The 18,478-nt window shown below is 29.9% G+C and overlaps 1 protein-coding gene across 1 annotated transcript; it reads right to left on the bottom strand.

Moving 5' to 3' along the window:
- Window positions 1-1,498: 1,498 nt before the first annotated feature.
- Window positions 1,499-18,270, bottom strand: LOC128394002 (nuclear pore complex protein DDB_G0274915-like). The gene is made up of 4 exons (XM_053354240.1): window positions 17,298-18,270; window positions 7,440-7,971; window positions 5,252-5,439; window positions 1,499-4,828 (listed from the first exon to the last, which is right to left on the bottom strand). Exons 1-4 carry the CDS (start codon window positions 17,468-17,470, stop codon window positions 1,696-1,698), a joined length of 4,026 nt encoding a protein of 1,341 aa, XP_053210215.1. The 5' UTR covers window positions 17,471-18,270; the 3' UTR covers window positions 1,499-1,695.
- Between the last annotated feature and the right edge of the window lie 208 nt (window positions 18,271-18,478).

Here is an 18,478-nt window from a genome sequence, read left to right as displayed (position 1 = left end):
TAATCTCCATCATCATCTTATTGAAACTTTTTAATTCAGTTCCAACTTTTTTATTGATTAACGACGATGAGCTTGATGTAGTTGCTTTTAATCCTTCAGAGTTAATCATCTTATTATTGTTTAACCTTTTAACTTGATGTTGATTGATAAATGATTTGCTTATTAAATTGTTAACATTATTATTGGTAATTGAATCAATTGTTGTTGCTGTTGTTGAATTAAAACGTAATTTAAATCCATCCTTATTGTTGTTAATTTTAATTGCATCTAATGAATTACTTTGTTTAGGTAATGGTATCCTTGTTGGTGATAATTTTGTCTGATTAGTTGATGATGATTTAATCAAGATTGGTTTAGGATAACAATTAATTGTTGTTGTTGAAGGTTTAATTGTTGTAGATTCAATGATTTCCTCGTAGATTGGACAATTATCCTTAATTACTTCATGTTCATCATTAAGGTAAACTGATTGTTCAATAGTTGCTTTATTTAATTGTTTCTCTTCAGGTATTTCCTTTAAATCAGTTGGTGATTGACTTTCTTTAATTAAACCCGTGTTAATTGTTGACGTTGGTGTATTTTTATCAATTAGTTCAGATTTTACTGATTTATCAGGAGATGATGATGAAAGACACTGGATTGATTTTAATGAATTAATCATCATAATCATTGGAGAAATTGACATTTCATTTACAGAATCAGTTGATTGTAATTCATCGGGTGTACAAGTTAAATTTTCATCTGAGTGAACATTTTTCACCACCGTTGACAATTGACCCGATGAACTAGTTGATTGTGAGTTAATTAATGATGTTCCATCATGATTATAATCAAATGATTTAGAAGATTGTATCTGATGGTTGTAATTATTACTATTATTGGTTGAGGTTGTCGTTGTTATTATCAACAATTCATCATCATTAGAATTGGTTAATTGTTTTAAGACAATTTTAGTCTCATTATCAACATAATTAACAGCATCATCTTGATTATCTTCCTCATCTTCATCCTGCTCTTTGACATCTGTCAATGGAGGTGATGAAGATGATGAAAGTGATGATAAGGCTCCAGATGATGAGGGTGGAAGACTAATTTCATCATCAGGTTGTTGTAAACTTGTTCGAGATCCAACTGAACAGAGTCGGTAAAAGTCACCATTGAAATGAGTCTCCGGTGTTAGGCCATCATCGGGTACGGACGAAGCTTGATCGGAGGATATGTAACCCTCCCCACCTCCTTCGTGACTCACATCTACCTCACCCACTTCATCAACACAGGGTGAGATTAAGACACTGTAACTATTTCTATCGTTAAGATTATTAATGTTAATTGTTGAAGTGATTTCTATTTTTTCTGATTCACTTGAATCATCATCAATCAATGGTATCTCTTCAAACGTATCATCATTATTTAAATGTGTGATAATTTGATTGTCATCATCATCATCATCACCATCGCCCTCTTGTTGCTTATCTGCTGATGTTGATATTGATGGCGGTGATGAGGTTGAAGAAAGACAATTATCATTTTCTAATTCAATTGGCTCAGGCCAATCAAGAGATTCATTCAATTTCCAGGTAACCTCAGAATCGTCCCAACGAAGTCCACCTCCGCTTTTATGAAGCCAACGGGAGACAAAACGCTCAGCACTATCTTCATCATCCGCCGAGTGATTTTCATCAGATGAAATGTATTTCATTGTATGAATTGAATTCCCTGTTCCAGTTTCCGTCTTTGGGAGTAAATTTCGGTTCCAGTTGAATCAATATGAGTCGTTGTTATTGTCATTGGAAGTCGAGGTCGATATCGACGACGTTCACAGTAGATTGGCGCTTCCAGGCCATCAGATAGAGCAGAACTAGAAGTAGAAAGTGTTGACCATCGATGGGACTCATCAATTCGCGCTCGATCCTCCCTTTTAATGCGACGTCTAATATAACCAGATGATCGTTTACAAGTCGATGCGAAAGATTGACAAGGATGAGAAACATTGGTTATATCACGATGACGACGGGGAAAGCGACAATTTGATCGACAATTAACATCTACTTGTCTCATTTCCACCGGTGGTTTATCTTGTTTCATGGAATCAGAATATAACTGAGAATCGGAATGCCAACGATTTAACGATTGAGATCCATGGGAAGATGAACTTGACTCTGGTGCCGGTGGAAACTTATGATAAACTTTCATCTTCCTCTTTTGGTCAATTTTATGATTTCTTTTCATTTTTTCCCTCTTTCCTTCATCTTCATCTTCTTCCTCATCACCATCATCACTATCATCATATTCATCTTCATCATCAGCTGTAGTATCTTTAACTGTTTTCATCATCAATGAACCACAATCTGATCCTTTGGAAATGGCACTTTTCCGTCTTCCAATTTTACTCCTCCAATCAACAGAATCGCATTTAACTTGATTCAGTTGATTAGTTTTCCCATCAAGATTAACATCATCTTCAACTTTTCCCATGTGATGATGATGATGATTTTTTCCACTTCTCTTCCTTTTATCTTGATAAATGATTACCTCACGATTATTAACTAGACATCTTGATTCATCATCATCAAAATCAGCGGAAGTTGATTTCTCAGCTGTAGTAATTAAACTTGATTCACAATTAGAGAAACGGTCATTTTTATCAGTAATTAAATTGTCACCCTGATGGTCAGTTGGTGGTTTTGATGGCTGATAAATAAGACAAGGTGTCCACTCAATATCGTCCAAGGTATTGGCTACAGGTCGAGTTACCACCGGAGGGAAAGTGTATCGATGAGCTGATAATTTACCATTAAAACTTTTTCTTGACTTTCTAATGAAATCACAGTTAACAATTTGATTTTTACAATAATTAACTGATTGAGAATCATTTTCCTCTCTTTCCTTGTTATCATTGTTGATACTATGCAACCAATTTGATGATTTATCATCAGCATCACCTTTAATTGTTGTTACTGTTGATTGGGAAGGATTTTTAATACCTGTCGTTGTTGTTATATTATTGTTACAATTAAGTTTAATTGTATCTGCAATCAGTAAATCAGAATCTTTCTCACAAACTAATTCCATCTTATTGTTTTTACGATTATTGTTGATTGTTGTTAATGGTGATGATGTAACCAAACAATCATTTTGATGAGATGATTTAAAAGTTGTTAATCGACTTGAACCAACAACAATTGGATTAACTGTTGACATGAATGTTAATGGAATTGAATTTGTTGGTGATCCGTTAACTCCCATTTTCTTTGGTTCCGATTTAATCTCAATTGTTTCAACTTTTAATTGTTGTTGTTGTTTCAGGTGAAGAAGAGTTGACAATGATGAACCCGCTGCTGAACCTGATGGTGGTGGAGGAGGAGGTTTAATGGTTCGTGAGGGTGTTAAATGTGATGGTGGTGGTGATGAGGTCAGTATTAGAAATGATCGGTTAGTTTTATTATCCTCATTGGTTGTTGTTGTTGTTGATGATGTTACTGATTCTTTATCGTCCAAAATTGAATTGATTGTTGATTCATTTTTGCTTGGTATCGTTGTTGATTGAGAGTTGGCTGTAGTATTGATTGTAACAATTGAACCATTGTTATTGTTTCCAATATCAGACTGGACATCACTGGACATTGTTGAATAGCCTTCATCTTTTGAGGTAAGTTCACCATTTGAGTCAAATGAGGTTGCACTTGAAGCTGGACTATCTTTCTCAAGGGAAACAATTGATTTACTTGATGAACCCGATAATGTCCTAAGGGCTAAATTACCTGGTTTGTTGATTAAACGATTATCACAGTTAATCTTATCAGTTGAAACTGAAGAAGAAGTTGATGAGGATGATGATGAAGATGAAGATGATGATAATGAGGAGGATAAGGTGGAATTGAAATATTTATGGTTATGATTATTATTATTATTCGAGGATAATATAAAAAGAATCCGTTTCTCTAATTGATTTGAAGATGATAATGATGGTGAACAATTAACAGTGTTACTTGATTGAAATAGACTAGAATTTGGATCAAGGATTGACGATGTAATTAATTTCTTAGGTGATTGTGGTGGTGATAATGATAGAGATGATGAAGGTGACCCAATCAGAGTTGAGTTCAAGGCTGTAAGTGTTGAAGTTGAGACTGTGCTACCTGGTGTACATGTTAAGGTGGGGGTTATGGTGGTGGTGGTAAAGGGGTCAGATGAAGAGGGCAATGAGGTTATGGTGGTGGTGGTAGTCAAGGTGGAGGTGGTGGGAGAGGAGGATAAGGTGGAGGTGAAAAGTGTTGAATTGTTTTCAATCAGGTTGTTGATGTACGATGACTTTTTCTGATGATCAAGGTAAGAAACAGAGGAAAGTGAACTCGACGATAACGGTTCTAAATTAATTGTGTTAATTGTTTCACTTATTGGTGTTAAAGGTAAAATTGAATGACTGGTTAACTGGTTGGTTATTGGTAAATTAGGTTGTGATGTTAATTGTGTTGTTGTTGTTGTTTTTGTTTTCGATTTATCTTCTTCTATCTTCCTCCATCGATCAATATTTACATGGGTAAGGTTAAAACCAAGCATTGAGTTATCTTTACTCATGCTCACCAATCTATCTGAACGTTCAGTTTCATCACCATCATCATGGTGATTGTTGTTGTTATTGAATATATGATGATGATAATGATGATCAGGATGATTATTTCCCATTGATCCACAATAATCCGACTCACAAGTTAATGTGATTCCTTTAGATTCATTCATTAAATGACCTTGACCTGGTGGAGATGAATTCATGATTGATACTTCATCATGATTACTATTATTATCCAATAAGGTTGATTCATATTCACTGAAAAATTGTAAAATTGTTATAAATGATTAGTAAATTGTGATCACACAAAAGAGACCTTCTAATTGTAACAATAAACACTTAAGGTAACATAATATAAAATTAACCAGAAATCAATAAAATCATTTAACTATTATTATTGTAACTGAATGGTAAAGGAAATTAACAATTGATTCCAACAATCTAAATGGTTAAGTTCAATTAACTAATTAACCTCAACCAATCTTACTATTTTTTTCCAATTTACTAACTATCAAAAAAAGGTCAAAATCATGGTTAAGTTGAAAAACCCATTGAAACTTTTAAATTGCTACAATCAAATAATTGATCGTTGAATTTTTTTTACGTTAATTGTGATTCCTTTGTATTCAATTGTTATTGGTGATTCTGTTTTGTTTTCTTATGCTTATTGATTGTATTTACCTGATTAATTGTGGTAAATTATTTGTCAAGCTATTTATTGCCATTAATTTGTCCAATTTACTTCGATTATCAACTGAATTAGTTGATGAATTTACTAATTGTTCCGCTAAAAGAAGAGTTAACAATCGATTCTGTTGCTCCAATTCTCGAACTCGTTGACGCAATTGAATACATTCATTTCGATAAGCCTGTAACAATTAAGAATAATAATTAATTCTATTGTGAGTTTATAAATACATAAATCAACAGTAATTATGGTAACAATTAACTTTTACAATTAAGGTATTAACGGGATAGGATAACAAAAGTGTAGGTAGATATTAACCAAAAGAAACTTTTTCTTATAAATTTTTGTTGTTTATTATTAATTTTTGGTTTAAATTGTTTTTGATTAATTGTTGGTCTTATTATCATTTGTTAATTGTGGTTAAGATTAATCAATAATTGATGGTTGATGAGGAAAAATGATTTTTTTTAAAATAAATTGTAATCAATTTAAATCTAATTCTGTTTATGGTCAAGCAGTTTGTTGTTTCAACAAACACCAATTATAAACTATTGGTTAACCTTGACCATACCAATTAAAAAAACTGGTTAATTGTTTACAATTAAAAAGTAACAGTTTCAAATTGTAATTTATCATTTAAACGCCTTCACTAAATTGTTGATTGTTAATTTAAATTGTTGTGATCATTTTTTATTCTAGTTACTTTTGGATCGCTTTCAAAAAGTTAAGCTTTAAATTTGATTAACTTTTGGCCGCCGAAAAAAAAATTAAATAATCCAAAAAAAGTGATAATGTTGACCTAATTGTCCTGGTTACAATTAGTAGATTATCATCAAATTGACAAAGATTTAAGCTTAATCAAGAAGCAAAAAAGCAAAAGTTAATCAGTTTACAATTAATGGATTACAATTAACTGACTAAATTAGTTGATAAACTTTCATAAGAATAAATTTTCATTATATTTTGTTATCTACTCATGACAGTTATTGATTAATCAATCGAGGAGAAACTTAATTGTAACAATCAATCGATGTGTAAAATAAAATTAAGGCGTAAATGGGCAAAAAAAGATTATAATTAATCACAATTAAATTAAATACTTTAATCATCATCATCATCATCAAATGAAAACACCTTAAGTGTTTTCGTTTGAAAATTTAAATCTGATCAAGAGTAACAATTAAGAAATGATTAACACACAGGAAATGCTAACGGCATTATAATAATATGATAAACTTTTAAGAGGAAATAAAAAAGCAACAATTAAATCAAAAAAGCGAAACAATTTAAGTAGTTAATTTAACAACTATAATTTAAATAATCAACGACCAAGAAACAAAATAATTAAGATCAACAATTAAAAACCATCAAACTAATGACAAACTTAACAAAATGAGCAGTTAACTAATTACAGAAAAGATCGTATCAATAATTAAACTTTGCCTTGTAATAATAAATTAATAAAAATTCATCATTTAAACCTCAGTTAATTAACGTTGACAACAAACAATTAAAATTGATTGTCACAATTATTTTCAGAGACAATCAAGATAAACAATCAACAACTTTTCTGATCATCGAGTCTGTGGTTGTTTTTCAATTCCTCATCTTCATCTTCATCTTCATCCTCATCCTTTTTCCGTCTCATCATCATCCTCATCCTCTGACTGTCTAAATCAGATGTTATTGTCTGTCTTCATCATCCTCATCCTCATCCTCATTTTCATCATCATCTCAAAATCAACTGAACCTTTCAATAAACAATAAACATAAGAGAGTAACATTTGAACTCGATTTCCATTCATCCGCAGAACCTTAAAAACAAAAACAAACTAAATCATCATCATCCATTTATCATCTTTTATCATCTAAATGACCCTTTATCATTTACTAAGTCTCATCATCATCATCATCATCATCATAAGCAACCTTGTTAATCTCAATTGATATCATGATGATGGCGAAACAGAATCGGAAGTTACTATGAAATGTAAGCTCATGATGATGATGGAAACGATTCAATGTTATCATTTGGTAAACCAATTTAAATCATTATTATCATTATTACTTTCGGAAATGATTAAGGACAATTAACTTTAATAATATCATGATTGTTAGAAATTAAATTGATTTTTTTTTCTTGCACTTCTTTTCTTGTTCAATTGTTATCATTTAACTTACCTCATTGACTAGTGATGATGTTGATAAGTGATTATCTGAATCAATCGTCATTGTATTTGAATTAAGGTTATCATGTTGATCGTCAATTGGTTTCTGTTGATGCTCATTAACTTGAGCACAATTAGTTGATTGATTTGCATTATTATCATGATGAGTTGAAGGTAACAGCAAATTATCACCAGTAATTAGTTGATCAGGTTGACTTTGATTATCATTTCCTCCTCCTACTACTCCTCGTCTCCTCCTTTTATCAGTACAAGATGATTGAGGTGATGGGCAAGATGATGATGACAATGATGATAAATCAGCATGAAGATGATGTTGATTACGTTGATTGTTTATATTGATCAAATTGTTATTATTGTTTTTAACAGTTTCTTGTGGACTTGATTCATTTGTCAGCTTGACCGAAACTGTTTCCGTTGTGTTGAAACCAACATCGATTTCATTTGGACGACATTGGGTGACATTTTCGAGGTCATTTTCATCCTCTTTTCGCTTATTACTATTATTGCGTCGGGTGAGGCCACTTCTGTAAATGGAAAGATAAACAAAGCAAGAAAAGAGGAAACCGTTAGAATCCTTGAGATATTGTTGATTAAAGTAAACAACAGGATGAAAAGTTAACAACACACAAAAACACAATCATTTGCATAAGTTAATCTACTTGACCGAGGAGGAAATAAATAAATCGTAACTAATTAAGTGGGTGGTGGTCAGTTTGTAATATTAATCACGAAATTGTGAGTTGATTGTTAGAAAAATTAAATGATGGATAACAAAAAGAAATCATTTTTCATTGATAACCGCAAATACGGATAACAATGAGTTTTGCTATTTCCATGCTGAAGATTATCAAACTTTTTCCATCTCTATCATCATACTTTTCTTTGGAGTATATATTTGGAATGAAATTCTTTGCGGATATTGATTACAGAGATTATCATCATCATGATTATCTCCACCATGTGAATTATTATTGTTATTATCAATCTGATAAAGTGTGAAATTGGTTAGAAATTATCTCAAAGAAAATGAAATATTACCAAAGGAGGAAAAGCTAAAAGTCCTTATACAAAGTAAATATATAAGATTTTCCTCCTTTTTTGTTGGATGATGATGATGATAAGGATGAAAACGAAAGAGAGAGAGAGAGAGAGAGAGAGAGAGAGAATGAAAGTATTTGTACCTGAGATGAAAGTGAAAAGAAAGGGAGGAGGAAACAGGAAAAAAGAATAAGAGAAGATGAAGAAAAATTCGATTCTTAGAACATTTTTTCTTCTCTTCTCTTCATCTTCTCCACCTACTCTAAGTTATTTAGTCTTTGAGATGAAAAAAAAGATGAAGATAAAGTGATAATACTAAATAATAATAATGGTTGAGGGAGGAGAGAGAGAGAGAAATGAAGATCAAGATAATGGCGATGATGATAAAAGATGATACAGTTTATTGGTTTTGATTTAAAGGCAATGTCAAGTTAGAAATACAATGTAATTTATAAATTGTTTCCCAAAAATGCTCATGTAAATTTCATTACCATGAAAAAGCCTCAGATTCAATAGAGATCATCATCATTTTCATCATGAGAGGTGGTCAGTAAACCTTAAATGTCCACTTACAATGGACAATATCATCATCTAAATCATCACGATCATGATCATAAAAATGATTATCATAACCATTAAGATGGTCAATTGAAAAAAAATAGTTTTCCCCATGAAGAAAACAATGAATATGATATTCAAGAACTATCAAAGTTTCAATGAATTATCTGAGGATTGAGAGATTAATGAGATTAACATGATTATGATAAGTAAATCACCAAATGACAAAGTTATATAATCATCTTCATGTTAAGAGCAAGATTATAATGGATTGATGAAGAAAAGGGAAAGATGATCATCATTATCATGGTAAAAGTAACGGATGTTGTTGTTAATACTTTGAAAATATTAAATATTCATAAACAATGAAAAGTTAATCAAGTGAATGGGCAACGTGATTTACCAATGATTAAAGTGACCATGAAAATTGATCAAGAAGTAGGAGGTAAATTGTATTAAAAAGCGGAAATTATTACAGGTAAATGATTTAATCAGGGTAACCTTGATTCTTAATTGTTGATCATAATCTAAATTAAACATACTCTAAATTGAAAACTTTCAAGCTGATTAACTTTCCGGTTCCTTTAAAGTTTATCACAGGCAATTGAATATTTCGATTAAATTTTAAATTGTTGGTTAATTATCGAGGTTATTTAACTAATTCAGGTCTCGTAGTATTAATTTTTACAATTATGATTAGTTTATATTGATCAGAATTTGGGTTTTTGTTTATTTTTTTGTTTATCTCTTTGCTCTTGATCAACTTGACAATTTAACTCACAAGCGTCAGGCTAAAGGTAATAATTAATATACTATGATAATCATCATCTACGTGGTAATTAAAAAGTAAAATCAATCAACAATCAAGCTAATCTGGTTTTCAGAATGATAACTTTTCATTTTTTTATATATACTTATTCAGGTTCCCAGGTTAATAACAATTAACCCTACGGCAAATTGATGATGATGATTAATAAATCAGACCAGATCAAGGGCAGGGTTGAAATGATGATCAAGATGATGATAAAAATCAAGACTAGAGGCTTAACTGAATTAACAATTTAAAGGTAAAAGTGTTTAACTAAATTACCTCATGATAATCAATCCTTTCAAAGGACAACAATTTAATCTCAATCTTTTGCTTTTAACGACAATTAATTATTTCCTGACTACTTTCCGATAATTTCAATGATAATCATTTCTTAATTGTTGTTATATCTTTTTTTTCAAGTATTAGTTAATCATTGTGGTGACAAACATTTGATAATGAAACTGATCACTAATATTGACTATTAACTTTTGATTGATTGATTGATTGATTAACTGCATATTATAACAATAGACTGATTAAAAATTAATTATCTCTAATTAAGTGTATTTATTAATTGTCTAGCAATTATGATACACAATTAAATTGTTAATCAAACTCCAAGTTGATAGTAATTTAATTGACAGATTATAATAGTAAAAGGTTGTTGTCTGATAATGATTAGGTTAATTAAAACATTACCTCATAAATTAGTTTTAATTATTTCAATTGTTTTCCTGGTAAATAAAAACAACAATAATCATCGTAATCATTAATTGTATTAAGTTCATTGGCTTAATCATGATTAAATTAAATTGCTGTTTGAAATTTAAGAAGCAAATCTAACATGATAATATAACAGTAGCCATAATTGTTACGATAATAATAATTATGATTCAAATTGATTGACAAGAAATCATCAAATTGTTAATCTAATCAATTGCATGTTAAATTTAATTTTTGATTGAAAAGCTTAACTTAAATATGAATTAATTTCTGTAAATTGTTAACCCTGAAAATTTGTCCACGAGAAAAAAGTTTCAATCATGAAAAGTTCACAACTGAACTTTTCATGCTCATCAATTCAATGGTCTCATGAATGATACATGATAATTATCATCATTCCAATTATTACAATTAGAATCAAATGATTTTCATCAAGAAAAGGAAAGCAACAATTAAGGGTTAATTTAAAGTTGAACATAAGGAAAGAAACATTAACAATTAAGTTATCATGAAAATCAGTTCAATTTGTATAATATTATCAATGAACCTGAAAATAATTATTAATATTTGAATGTTGATTGTTGGTTATCAACACGAGACAATTAAGCCAAGGATGATTAATTGATTGTGTATAATATATTGGGAGGGTATCAAGTATTTTCATTGTGGCTTTTCAAATTGTCATCAACGTCGTTAATTTCAACAATTAGTTAATCAAATTGATGATCATGGTTGATAAAAACAATTGGATAATCTTGGATCCAGTTACATATGATTAAATTGTTGTTGTTGTTACTGGTTGATCATCATTAATCAAATGAAGATGATCATGATGATTATCATGATTAAGATTCCAAGTTCAAAATGAAAAATGTATCATGTAAATTGGGTCAGCAAACAGTAATTTGATTAATTAGATTGTAATTAAAACTGTAAATCTTAATCTTGTTTTCATTTTGTTGAAAAATATATTTTTTCATTCAGCTGACTGGTTAACCGTTATAATTGCAAGTGGCTTATTATCATGATTAGATTGTATTTGATTGACATAAATATGATCATTTTGGTCTTGACCATCATTACAAAGCCTGATGGTGATTTAGTTCATGATAAACATCAATCAAAAACAATTACAATCATAATCATCGTTGATCATGATCATCATGTAGATTATACAAGATAAAGATATTAAATATAATCAACATGAAACTGATCAACATTTAACAATAATAATAATGATAATAATAACTACCAATCCTTAATGATTAAATATCATCAACAATCAAGAGCTACAATTATTATTACAATTACTTTGAGTCCAATTAAAGTTGAAGACGAAGAAGCAAAAATAATCAATTAGCAATGTGAATCAAATCAACAACAATTAGTTTCATTATTGGGATTGCTCATTATTATCAATTAGCCAACATCATCAGCATCTTTAATGATTAAGATGATGGTGATTATAATGATGACCACAACATTCAATCATAATTATTATGTACTAAAATTGTTGATCACAATTCAATGTTGGATTGTCAGTCATGTTGATTGTTTACAATTAAATACAAAGGAAATCCTCATTAGTGTTCATTATTTAACTAATAAGATTTATCTTAATCCACCTACACATTCAGTTGATTATCATCATGTTTTATTATTAGGATTCAATCATCATTAACAATCAAAATATTATATTAACAACAACAATTAAACCAGTGGAAGAAAATTAATCTTAATCAGATCTAGCAAATTTCCTTAATCATAAAAGTAAAAACTTACATTTGTTTACACTTGACACAATTAGTTAATTGATTATAATAAGTAGATTTATAATGAGGATCATCAACAATCAAGTTTAATTGTTATCAATGGTGAATAATTAACACTGAACTTAATTTGTGACATTGATTCAGTTGTGTGTTAATCAACTTTGCCAATTTTTTTAAAACTTTGATTAGGTTTTTCCTTTTAACCTTGTAGGTTGTAAAACAATTAACTAAATTAGTTGATTGAATAATAATAATACAGGAAGTAATTGACTGGGAGGAGGTGGAAGGTGAACCGGCGAGGGTGGGAAAAAAAGAAAGAGAAAAAGAAAGAGAAATAATAAAAGTGGGGTAACTTTTTTCTTCCTCTTTTGGATTATAACTTGAATTGGAAAAACAATCAACAAAACTAATGATAATTAACACTGATTGTAAACAATTAAGATGAGAGATAGAGAGAGTAAGGTTGATTAATATGTAGCAAAATAAGAGCCTTGAAGTGATTAACAGTTAACAATCAATTGTTTCAAGCGTTAGTCTACCAGCAATCAAATCACATATTCAACGATAACGATAATCATTAAACTTTTTTTTTTGATAACAATTTACAAATTATTATTACAATCATGGTATTGATAGACAATCGGAAAAGGTATTTAGTATTGGTAACATTGTTACTAACAATCAATTCTCATCAACAATTAACCTAAATAAGGTTATCATAAGAGTGTAATATATATTGTGGGAAATGATTAAATTGATTACAATCAGTTGGATAATGATTGTAATAATAATCGTGATCGTTTTGATAATAATAAAATTCATTGGTAAGGAAATGGTCAGAGAGATTGAGAAACTTGAAAATCGGAAGATTGTGAATAATGAAATTGAAAGATAAACATGATGAGAACGGAAACAAGGTAAGATGAGAGATCGTTGGCTTGTGTCTTAATCATCATCGTCATCATCATTATCATCATCTTCTTCTTGATGAAAATGACTTGGAAAACCATGAAATCGGAAGCATGCCAATAGAGTCATTGAAAGAAGATCAAGAAACGAGCTTGTATGTAGACAGAAAAAAAAGAGGCGAAAGGAAGAAGATAATCATGATGATAAGGAAGAAGAAGAAGAAAGAGGGAGGAGAGAAAGAGACTTTAAAGATAGTAGGAAGTGGATGATAAACAAAAAGAGAGCAAAAAGATTCTAATAGAGAGAGAGAGAGAGGGAAAAGCATCAAGAAAGCACCGAAAGGATGTAAGATGATGATGGCGAAAAAGAAAGAGAATGATGAAGATGATAAATGCAAACACGTCGTAGTAAAAGCATAACGTGCAAGGCGAGAGAGAGAGAGAGAGAGAGAGAGAGAGAGAGAGAGAGGAGGGAGGGAGAGGGAGTGAGTGAGAGAGAAACTACTTGACTCAAATTTCAATTGTAACAATAAAAAAAACGATTTTCTCATCTTCATCTTTGTTTTAAAGTGACTGACCAAAAGTCAAATGACCATATCGTCAAGGTTTACAAGATGATATACACAGATGACCTCAGGGAAAAGTCTCACGGTCAAAGGGAAAGGGATAGATTAGGTGATAAGATTGTTGTGATTATCTCATCATTGATAATCTTTTCCATCATGATGAGAAATATTCATTCCCCTGATTCATTTGAATCTTAAATTTGATTAATCACAACATTCCAGGTGTAATAGATTCATGTTTTCATGTATTATATATAAATATAATGATGATAATCAAGGACATGATAAAATTAATAATAATCATCATGACCTGACCTCTAAAAGAAATGAGATGGACAATCAAGTTAACAATGAGAGTTGAATATTAAAATGATTAATATTAATTCAGGTTGAATATTTGTATTGACTTAAGGTGTCACCTTATATATATAATTTTGGACTTTTGTTCAATTGTTGATGACAAAAAATATTATCATGACAATTACAATGCAACAGTTTAATTGTAAACATCCACTAGATGATAATATTGTTCATGAGAAAATATTTCGCTACTTATAATCAATTTTGGCATCAATTCAATTGTAAACAATTTATAATTAGTTTCAATCATTATTATTATTATTCCTGTTGCATCAAAGTAATTTACCTAACATGTATTTTCAATGGTAATTGAAATTTTCAAGCTCAAATCAATTGATATGATGATTATGATGATGAAAAGGAAGTGAACTTCATGTGAATATGAGAGTAGGTGATGATAATAATATTTAGAGAGAGAGATGATGATGATGATGATGATCAAAGGATGAGGTAAATTGAAAATCAAATTGAATTTTAAACTTTCGCAGTGATGATCAAGTTGCTGTTACTTTAATTTCAATCACTATTATCATCATTTTAATGATTAATAGTTAATTTAATCATCATGATAGTTGATCATCTTTTACACAGAAGCATCAACATGATCAGGAATAAGATTGAAAATGATTAGGTGAAAGTGATAAGCTTTTAGGTTTGTTTCTATTAGTAAATATCAAGGAAATAATATATTCATTGGTTGAAGAAAAGGAAGAAAAAAAGTTCAATGAATAATTGAATCATTATCATGATCGAGACATGATGATTATGATGGACGTTGAAAGGTAACTTACAATCAGTAACTGATTTAGATACAATTTAAACATCATCATCATGATAATTATCAATCAAAATGAAATTTTCAGGTAGGAAAAAATGATCGACTTGATGATGAAGATGATAAATGTTTGCCCTTTTTTTTCATCATCCTCATCATCTAATTTAATTGCAAGGTAAATATTGAAGCTCACTGATTATTGTTAAATTGTTGATTGTGTTGATGGTTTACAATTAATTCCGGGTTAATCTTTCATTCATCAAATTTGAAAATTAAATTGAACAAATAGAAACTTTTTTTTTCTCTTCCTAATCATTGTAACAATTAAATTGATTAAATTGATTGTTATACAATATCAATAAATAACCGATCAATGTTAATCACAATCAAATAAAAAAACAGGAGACACATCAAATATAAATGAGCAATTAATCAACAATTGATTCAGTTGATTGGATTGGTTGTGAAAGTGAAACAAAATTGATATTATATCAAGTGAAAAGTTGATCATTTTAATTGTTAAGGTTTTCTTGTTGAATACTTTAATTGTTCAAGTATTAATTAACGATTAATAAGCTTAATCTTGGTGATAAGGAGTAATATGATGAGGTGAGAAAATGAATCAGTCTCATCATGTCTCAGGAAATTTAATATACATGATTAAAATTAATGGAATACAATTAAGAGATTATAGTTTTCAAGATTAACTCAACAAGTTGGAAGATAATTAAGATTTGATTATCATTATGATTAAGATGAATGATGAACAATGGATTCTATGAGTTGGAATATCAAGCAATTTAAAGTAATCGAATCAAATTAATGAATGAATTAAGATATCACTGCAAAAGTAATTAATTGAACTATTTAGTGAGCAAGAGAGAGAGAGAGAGAGAGAGAGATGTAATTTGTAAGGAGGAGAATGAAATGAAGACAAGGAAGACAAAGATGAGAGGACTAAGAGAGGAGGAGGAGGATAAGGTAGAGATGAAGGTTCGGTTGAACATGAGAAAAGATTCTGGACTCAGAATCATTCCAACTTTCTAATTCTTCTCATGGTAATTTAATTCCAGGAGAATCATTAGAACTTTTTTCTTCCTTCTTGTTTCAAAATAAGAAAGAAAAAACTCATTCAGATGACGATGATGATGATGATGAAAAAAAAGAAAAGAAAGTAAGATGTACAACCCATTAAGAAGAGAAGATGAAATACTAATAAAAAAAAGAAAGAAAAAAAATATAAGATGTAAGAGAGGAAAAAGCTTAGAGAAAATGCTTAATATGGAAGAAGAGGAAAAAAAAGAAGCAAAAAGATGAGAAGATTTCGCTGATGATGAGGATGAAGATGAAGATAATATTGATGATGGTGATCCCTTTTGAATTAAGAAACGAAAGGTAAGAAATTGTGATTGAAAAAAGGTGAAGATATTAAATAGAAAACACTAATTAGAAGTTTAAAAAAACTCTGACCTTAAAAAGCCAATACAATGATGAGATGAGAGAGAAAAAAAGTTCTAAGGAAACATTTCATCTTCATCTTCATCTTGATCGTTTTGTGGACATGAAGATGATGTTTTTTGTGGGTGTTAATGATGATAATGATCAAGGTGATGATGAAGGGTTTCCTTTTTGCTCTCTTTTTGTCAGAAAATGATGATGATGATGATGAAAATGGGAGATTCACTTTTCAAGTTCTGGTTAATGATGATCAACAACAACAACAACCTAAACTATGGGTTAGGTTCAAAGGTAAATAGTGGGGCTATTATATAAAAGTCACAGGTAATCATAGTTTTCCCTCTCAATTATATCAAGAGGATGATGATGATGATGCTTTTGAGAAAAAATCATCATCATCATCTTAAACAGGTTCCCTAGGTAAACATAATGATGCAACAGAATGAAAATATTAAAGAAAACATAATCACGCTCCTAAGGTTTGCAAGCGACTGTAAAAGGTAAATTGTAATTGAACAGGTAAATTTTTAGGTAGGTTATTATTAAGACTCATCAACATCTTTGTTGTGTGAGTGTTTAACCTTATTGTCTGATTACAATTAGTGAAAAGATGAAGATAATCAGTTGATTTAATAGACATAGGATGTTGTTGTATTGTAAAATCATGTTCACGATATTGCCTTTTGTGTGTTTGTGTTTGTATGAGTATCTTAATATAACAACAATCATTTTGATTGTGTGTTTCAAACAATTAAACGATCAACATGATAATGATTTATAATTTTGTTTAAAAACTTTTAAACAATAGTTGATTTAATAACAATTAACAGTTGATTGTTGGAGTTGTTCATTTTTTTTTTACTCAATTTTCATTCATTTACCTTGATAGTTTTGATGATTTAGGTGACAATAGTTTGGCAAACATGTTGGCTTCATTGGTTAATTTAAAGACACAATTTAATAAATTAACTGGTGATGATTTTGATATTAATTGTTTCTTGCTTGCTGATGGTTTTAATTGCTGTTGATTCTTGGTTGAGATTGTTGATTCCATTCAGTGGATGGAGTTTTTTTCTCCTCCTGATTAACTGTATTAGTAACAATTAATGAAGCACAATTTTGAGGTGACAATTAAGTATAAATGATTTAGGTGATTGTTGATTGAAATTTGGCCGAAAAGCAAAAAATTAAGAAAAAGATACAAACAAAATCAACAATCAGAGAGAGAGAGACTAATACACAACAATTTATATTAATTGTTGATTGTTGGATGACACTAGAGGAAGATTATGTGGACACACTGATAATTATGATCACAGTTAACTAATTGTAATTAAAAACATATTCCGATTGGATCAACAAACTTAAACGACTAAGGGATCACTGAATTTTTTTTGGGTTCGTAACTTAAATTGTTGCTGTTAATTGTTACCGATTAATTTTGATGAGCTTTACAATAATCATAATGATGATATTTTCTTGGCAAAGTGAAGATGATTAGGAAATGGGGGTGGATTAGGAAGATGAAGAAGATTGTAAGATGATGATGATTGGGATAAGGAAGAGATGATGAGGATAAATGTGAATGACTGATGAATGAAAAGGCAACTTAAATGTCATCAACTTGATAAAGATTTTTAATTTTACATGTGATTAGATGAAAAAGATGATTAAGAATAAATTAAGGAAGAAAAAAAAACTTGGATTAAATTGTGATCACATTTTGGCTACAATTAAGTTGAACAATTTAAATTAACAACAACAATTTGTTATGTTATTAGTTGTATTCAAGTTGAAGCAAAAAAGGTTAGCTGAAGAGATGAAGTTAAGACTCTTGAGTCTGGATAACAACTGAAGTGAGTGAGCAACTTTAGAGTGAGAAACAAGAGAGGAGAGAAGATGATAATGAAAGGAAAGATGATAAGAGAGAGAGAGAGTCTTTCTTTTCATACATGATGATGATAGGGTGAGAATGAGGGAGTCAGGGATATGTTATGTCATTTTCTTGGTTACCTTCACTCAACCAGTAACATGGAACATTCACTTTACTCCCTCTAGAACT

This window comes from Panonychus citri, unplaced genomic scaffold (assembly GCF_014898815.1).
Source record: "Panonychus citri isolate SS breed McGregor unplaced genomic scaffold, ASM1489881v1 Contig00017, whole genome shotgun sequence".
Lineage (NCBI taxonomy): Eukaryota > Metazoa > Arthropoda > Arachnida > Trombidiformes > Tetranychidae > Panonychus > Panonychus citri.
Note: the sequence above shows the minus strand (reverse complement) of the source record. Positions and strands in the feature narration are given on the sequence as shown.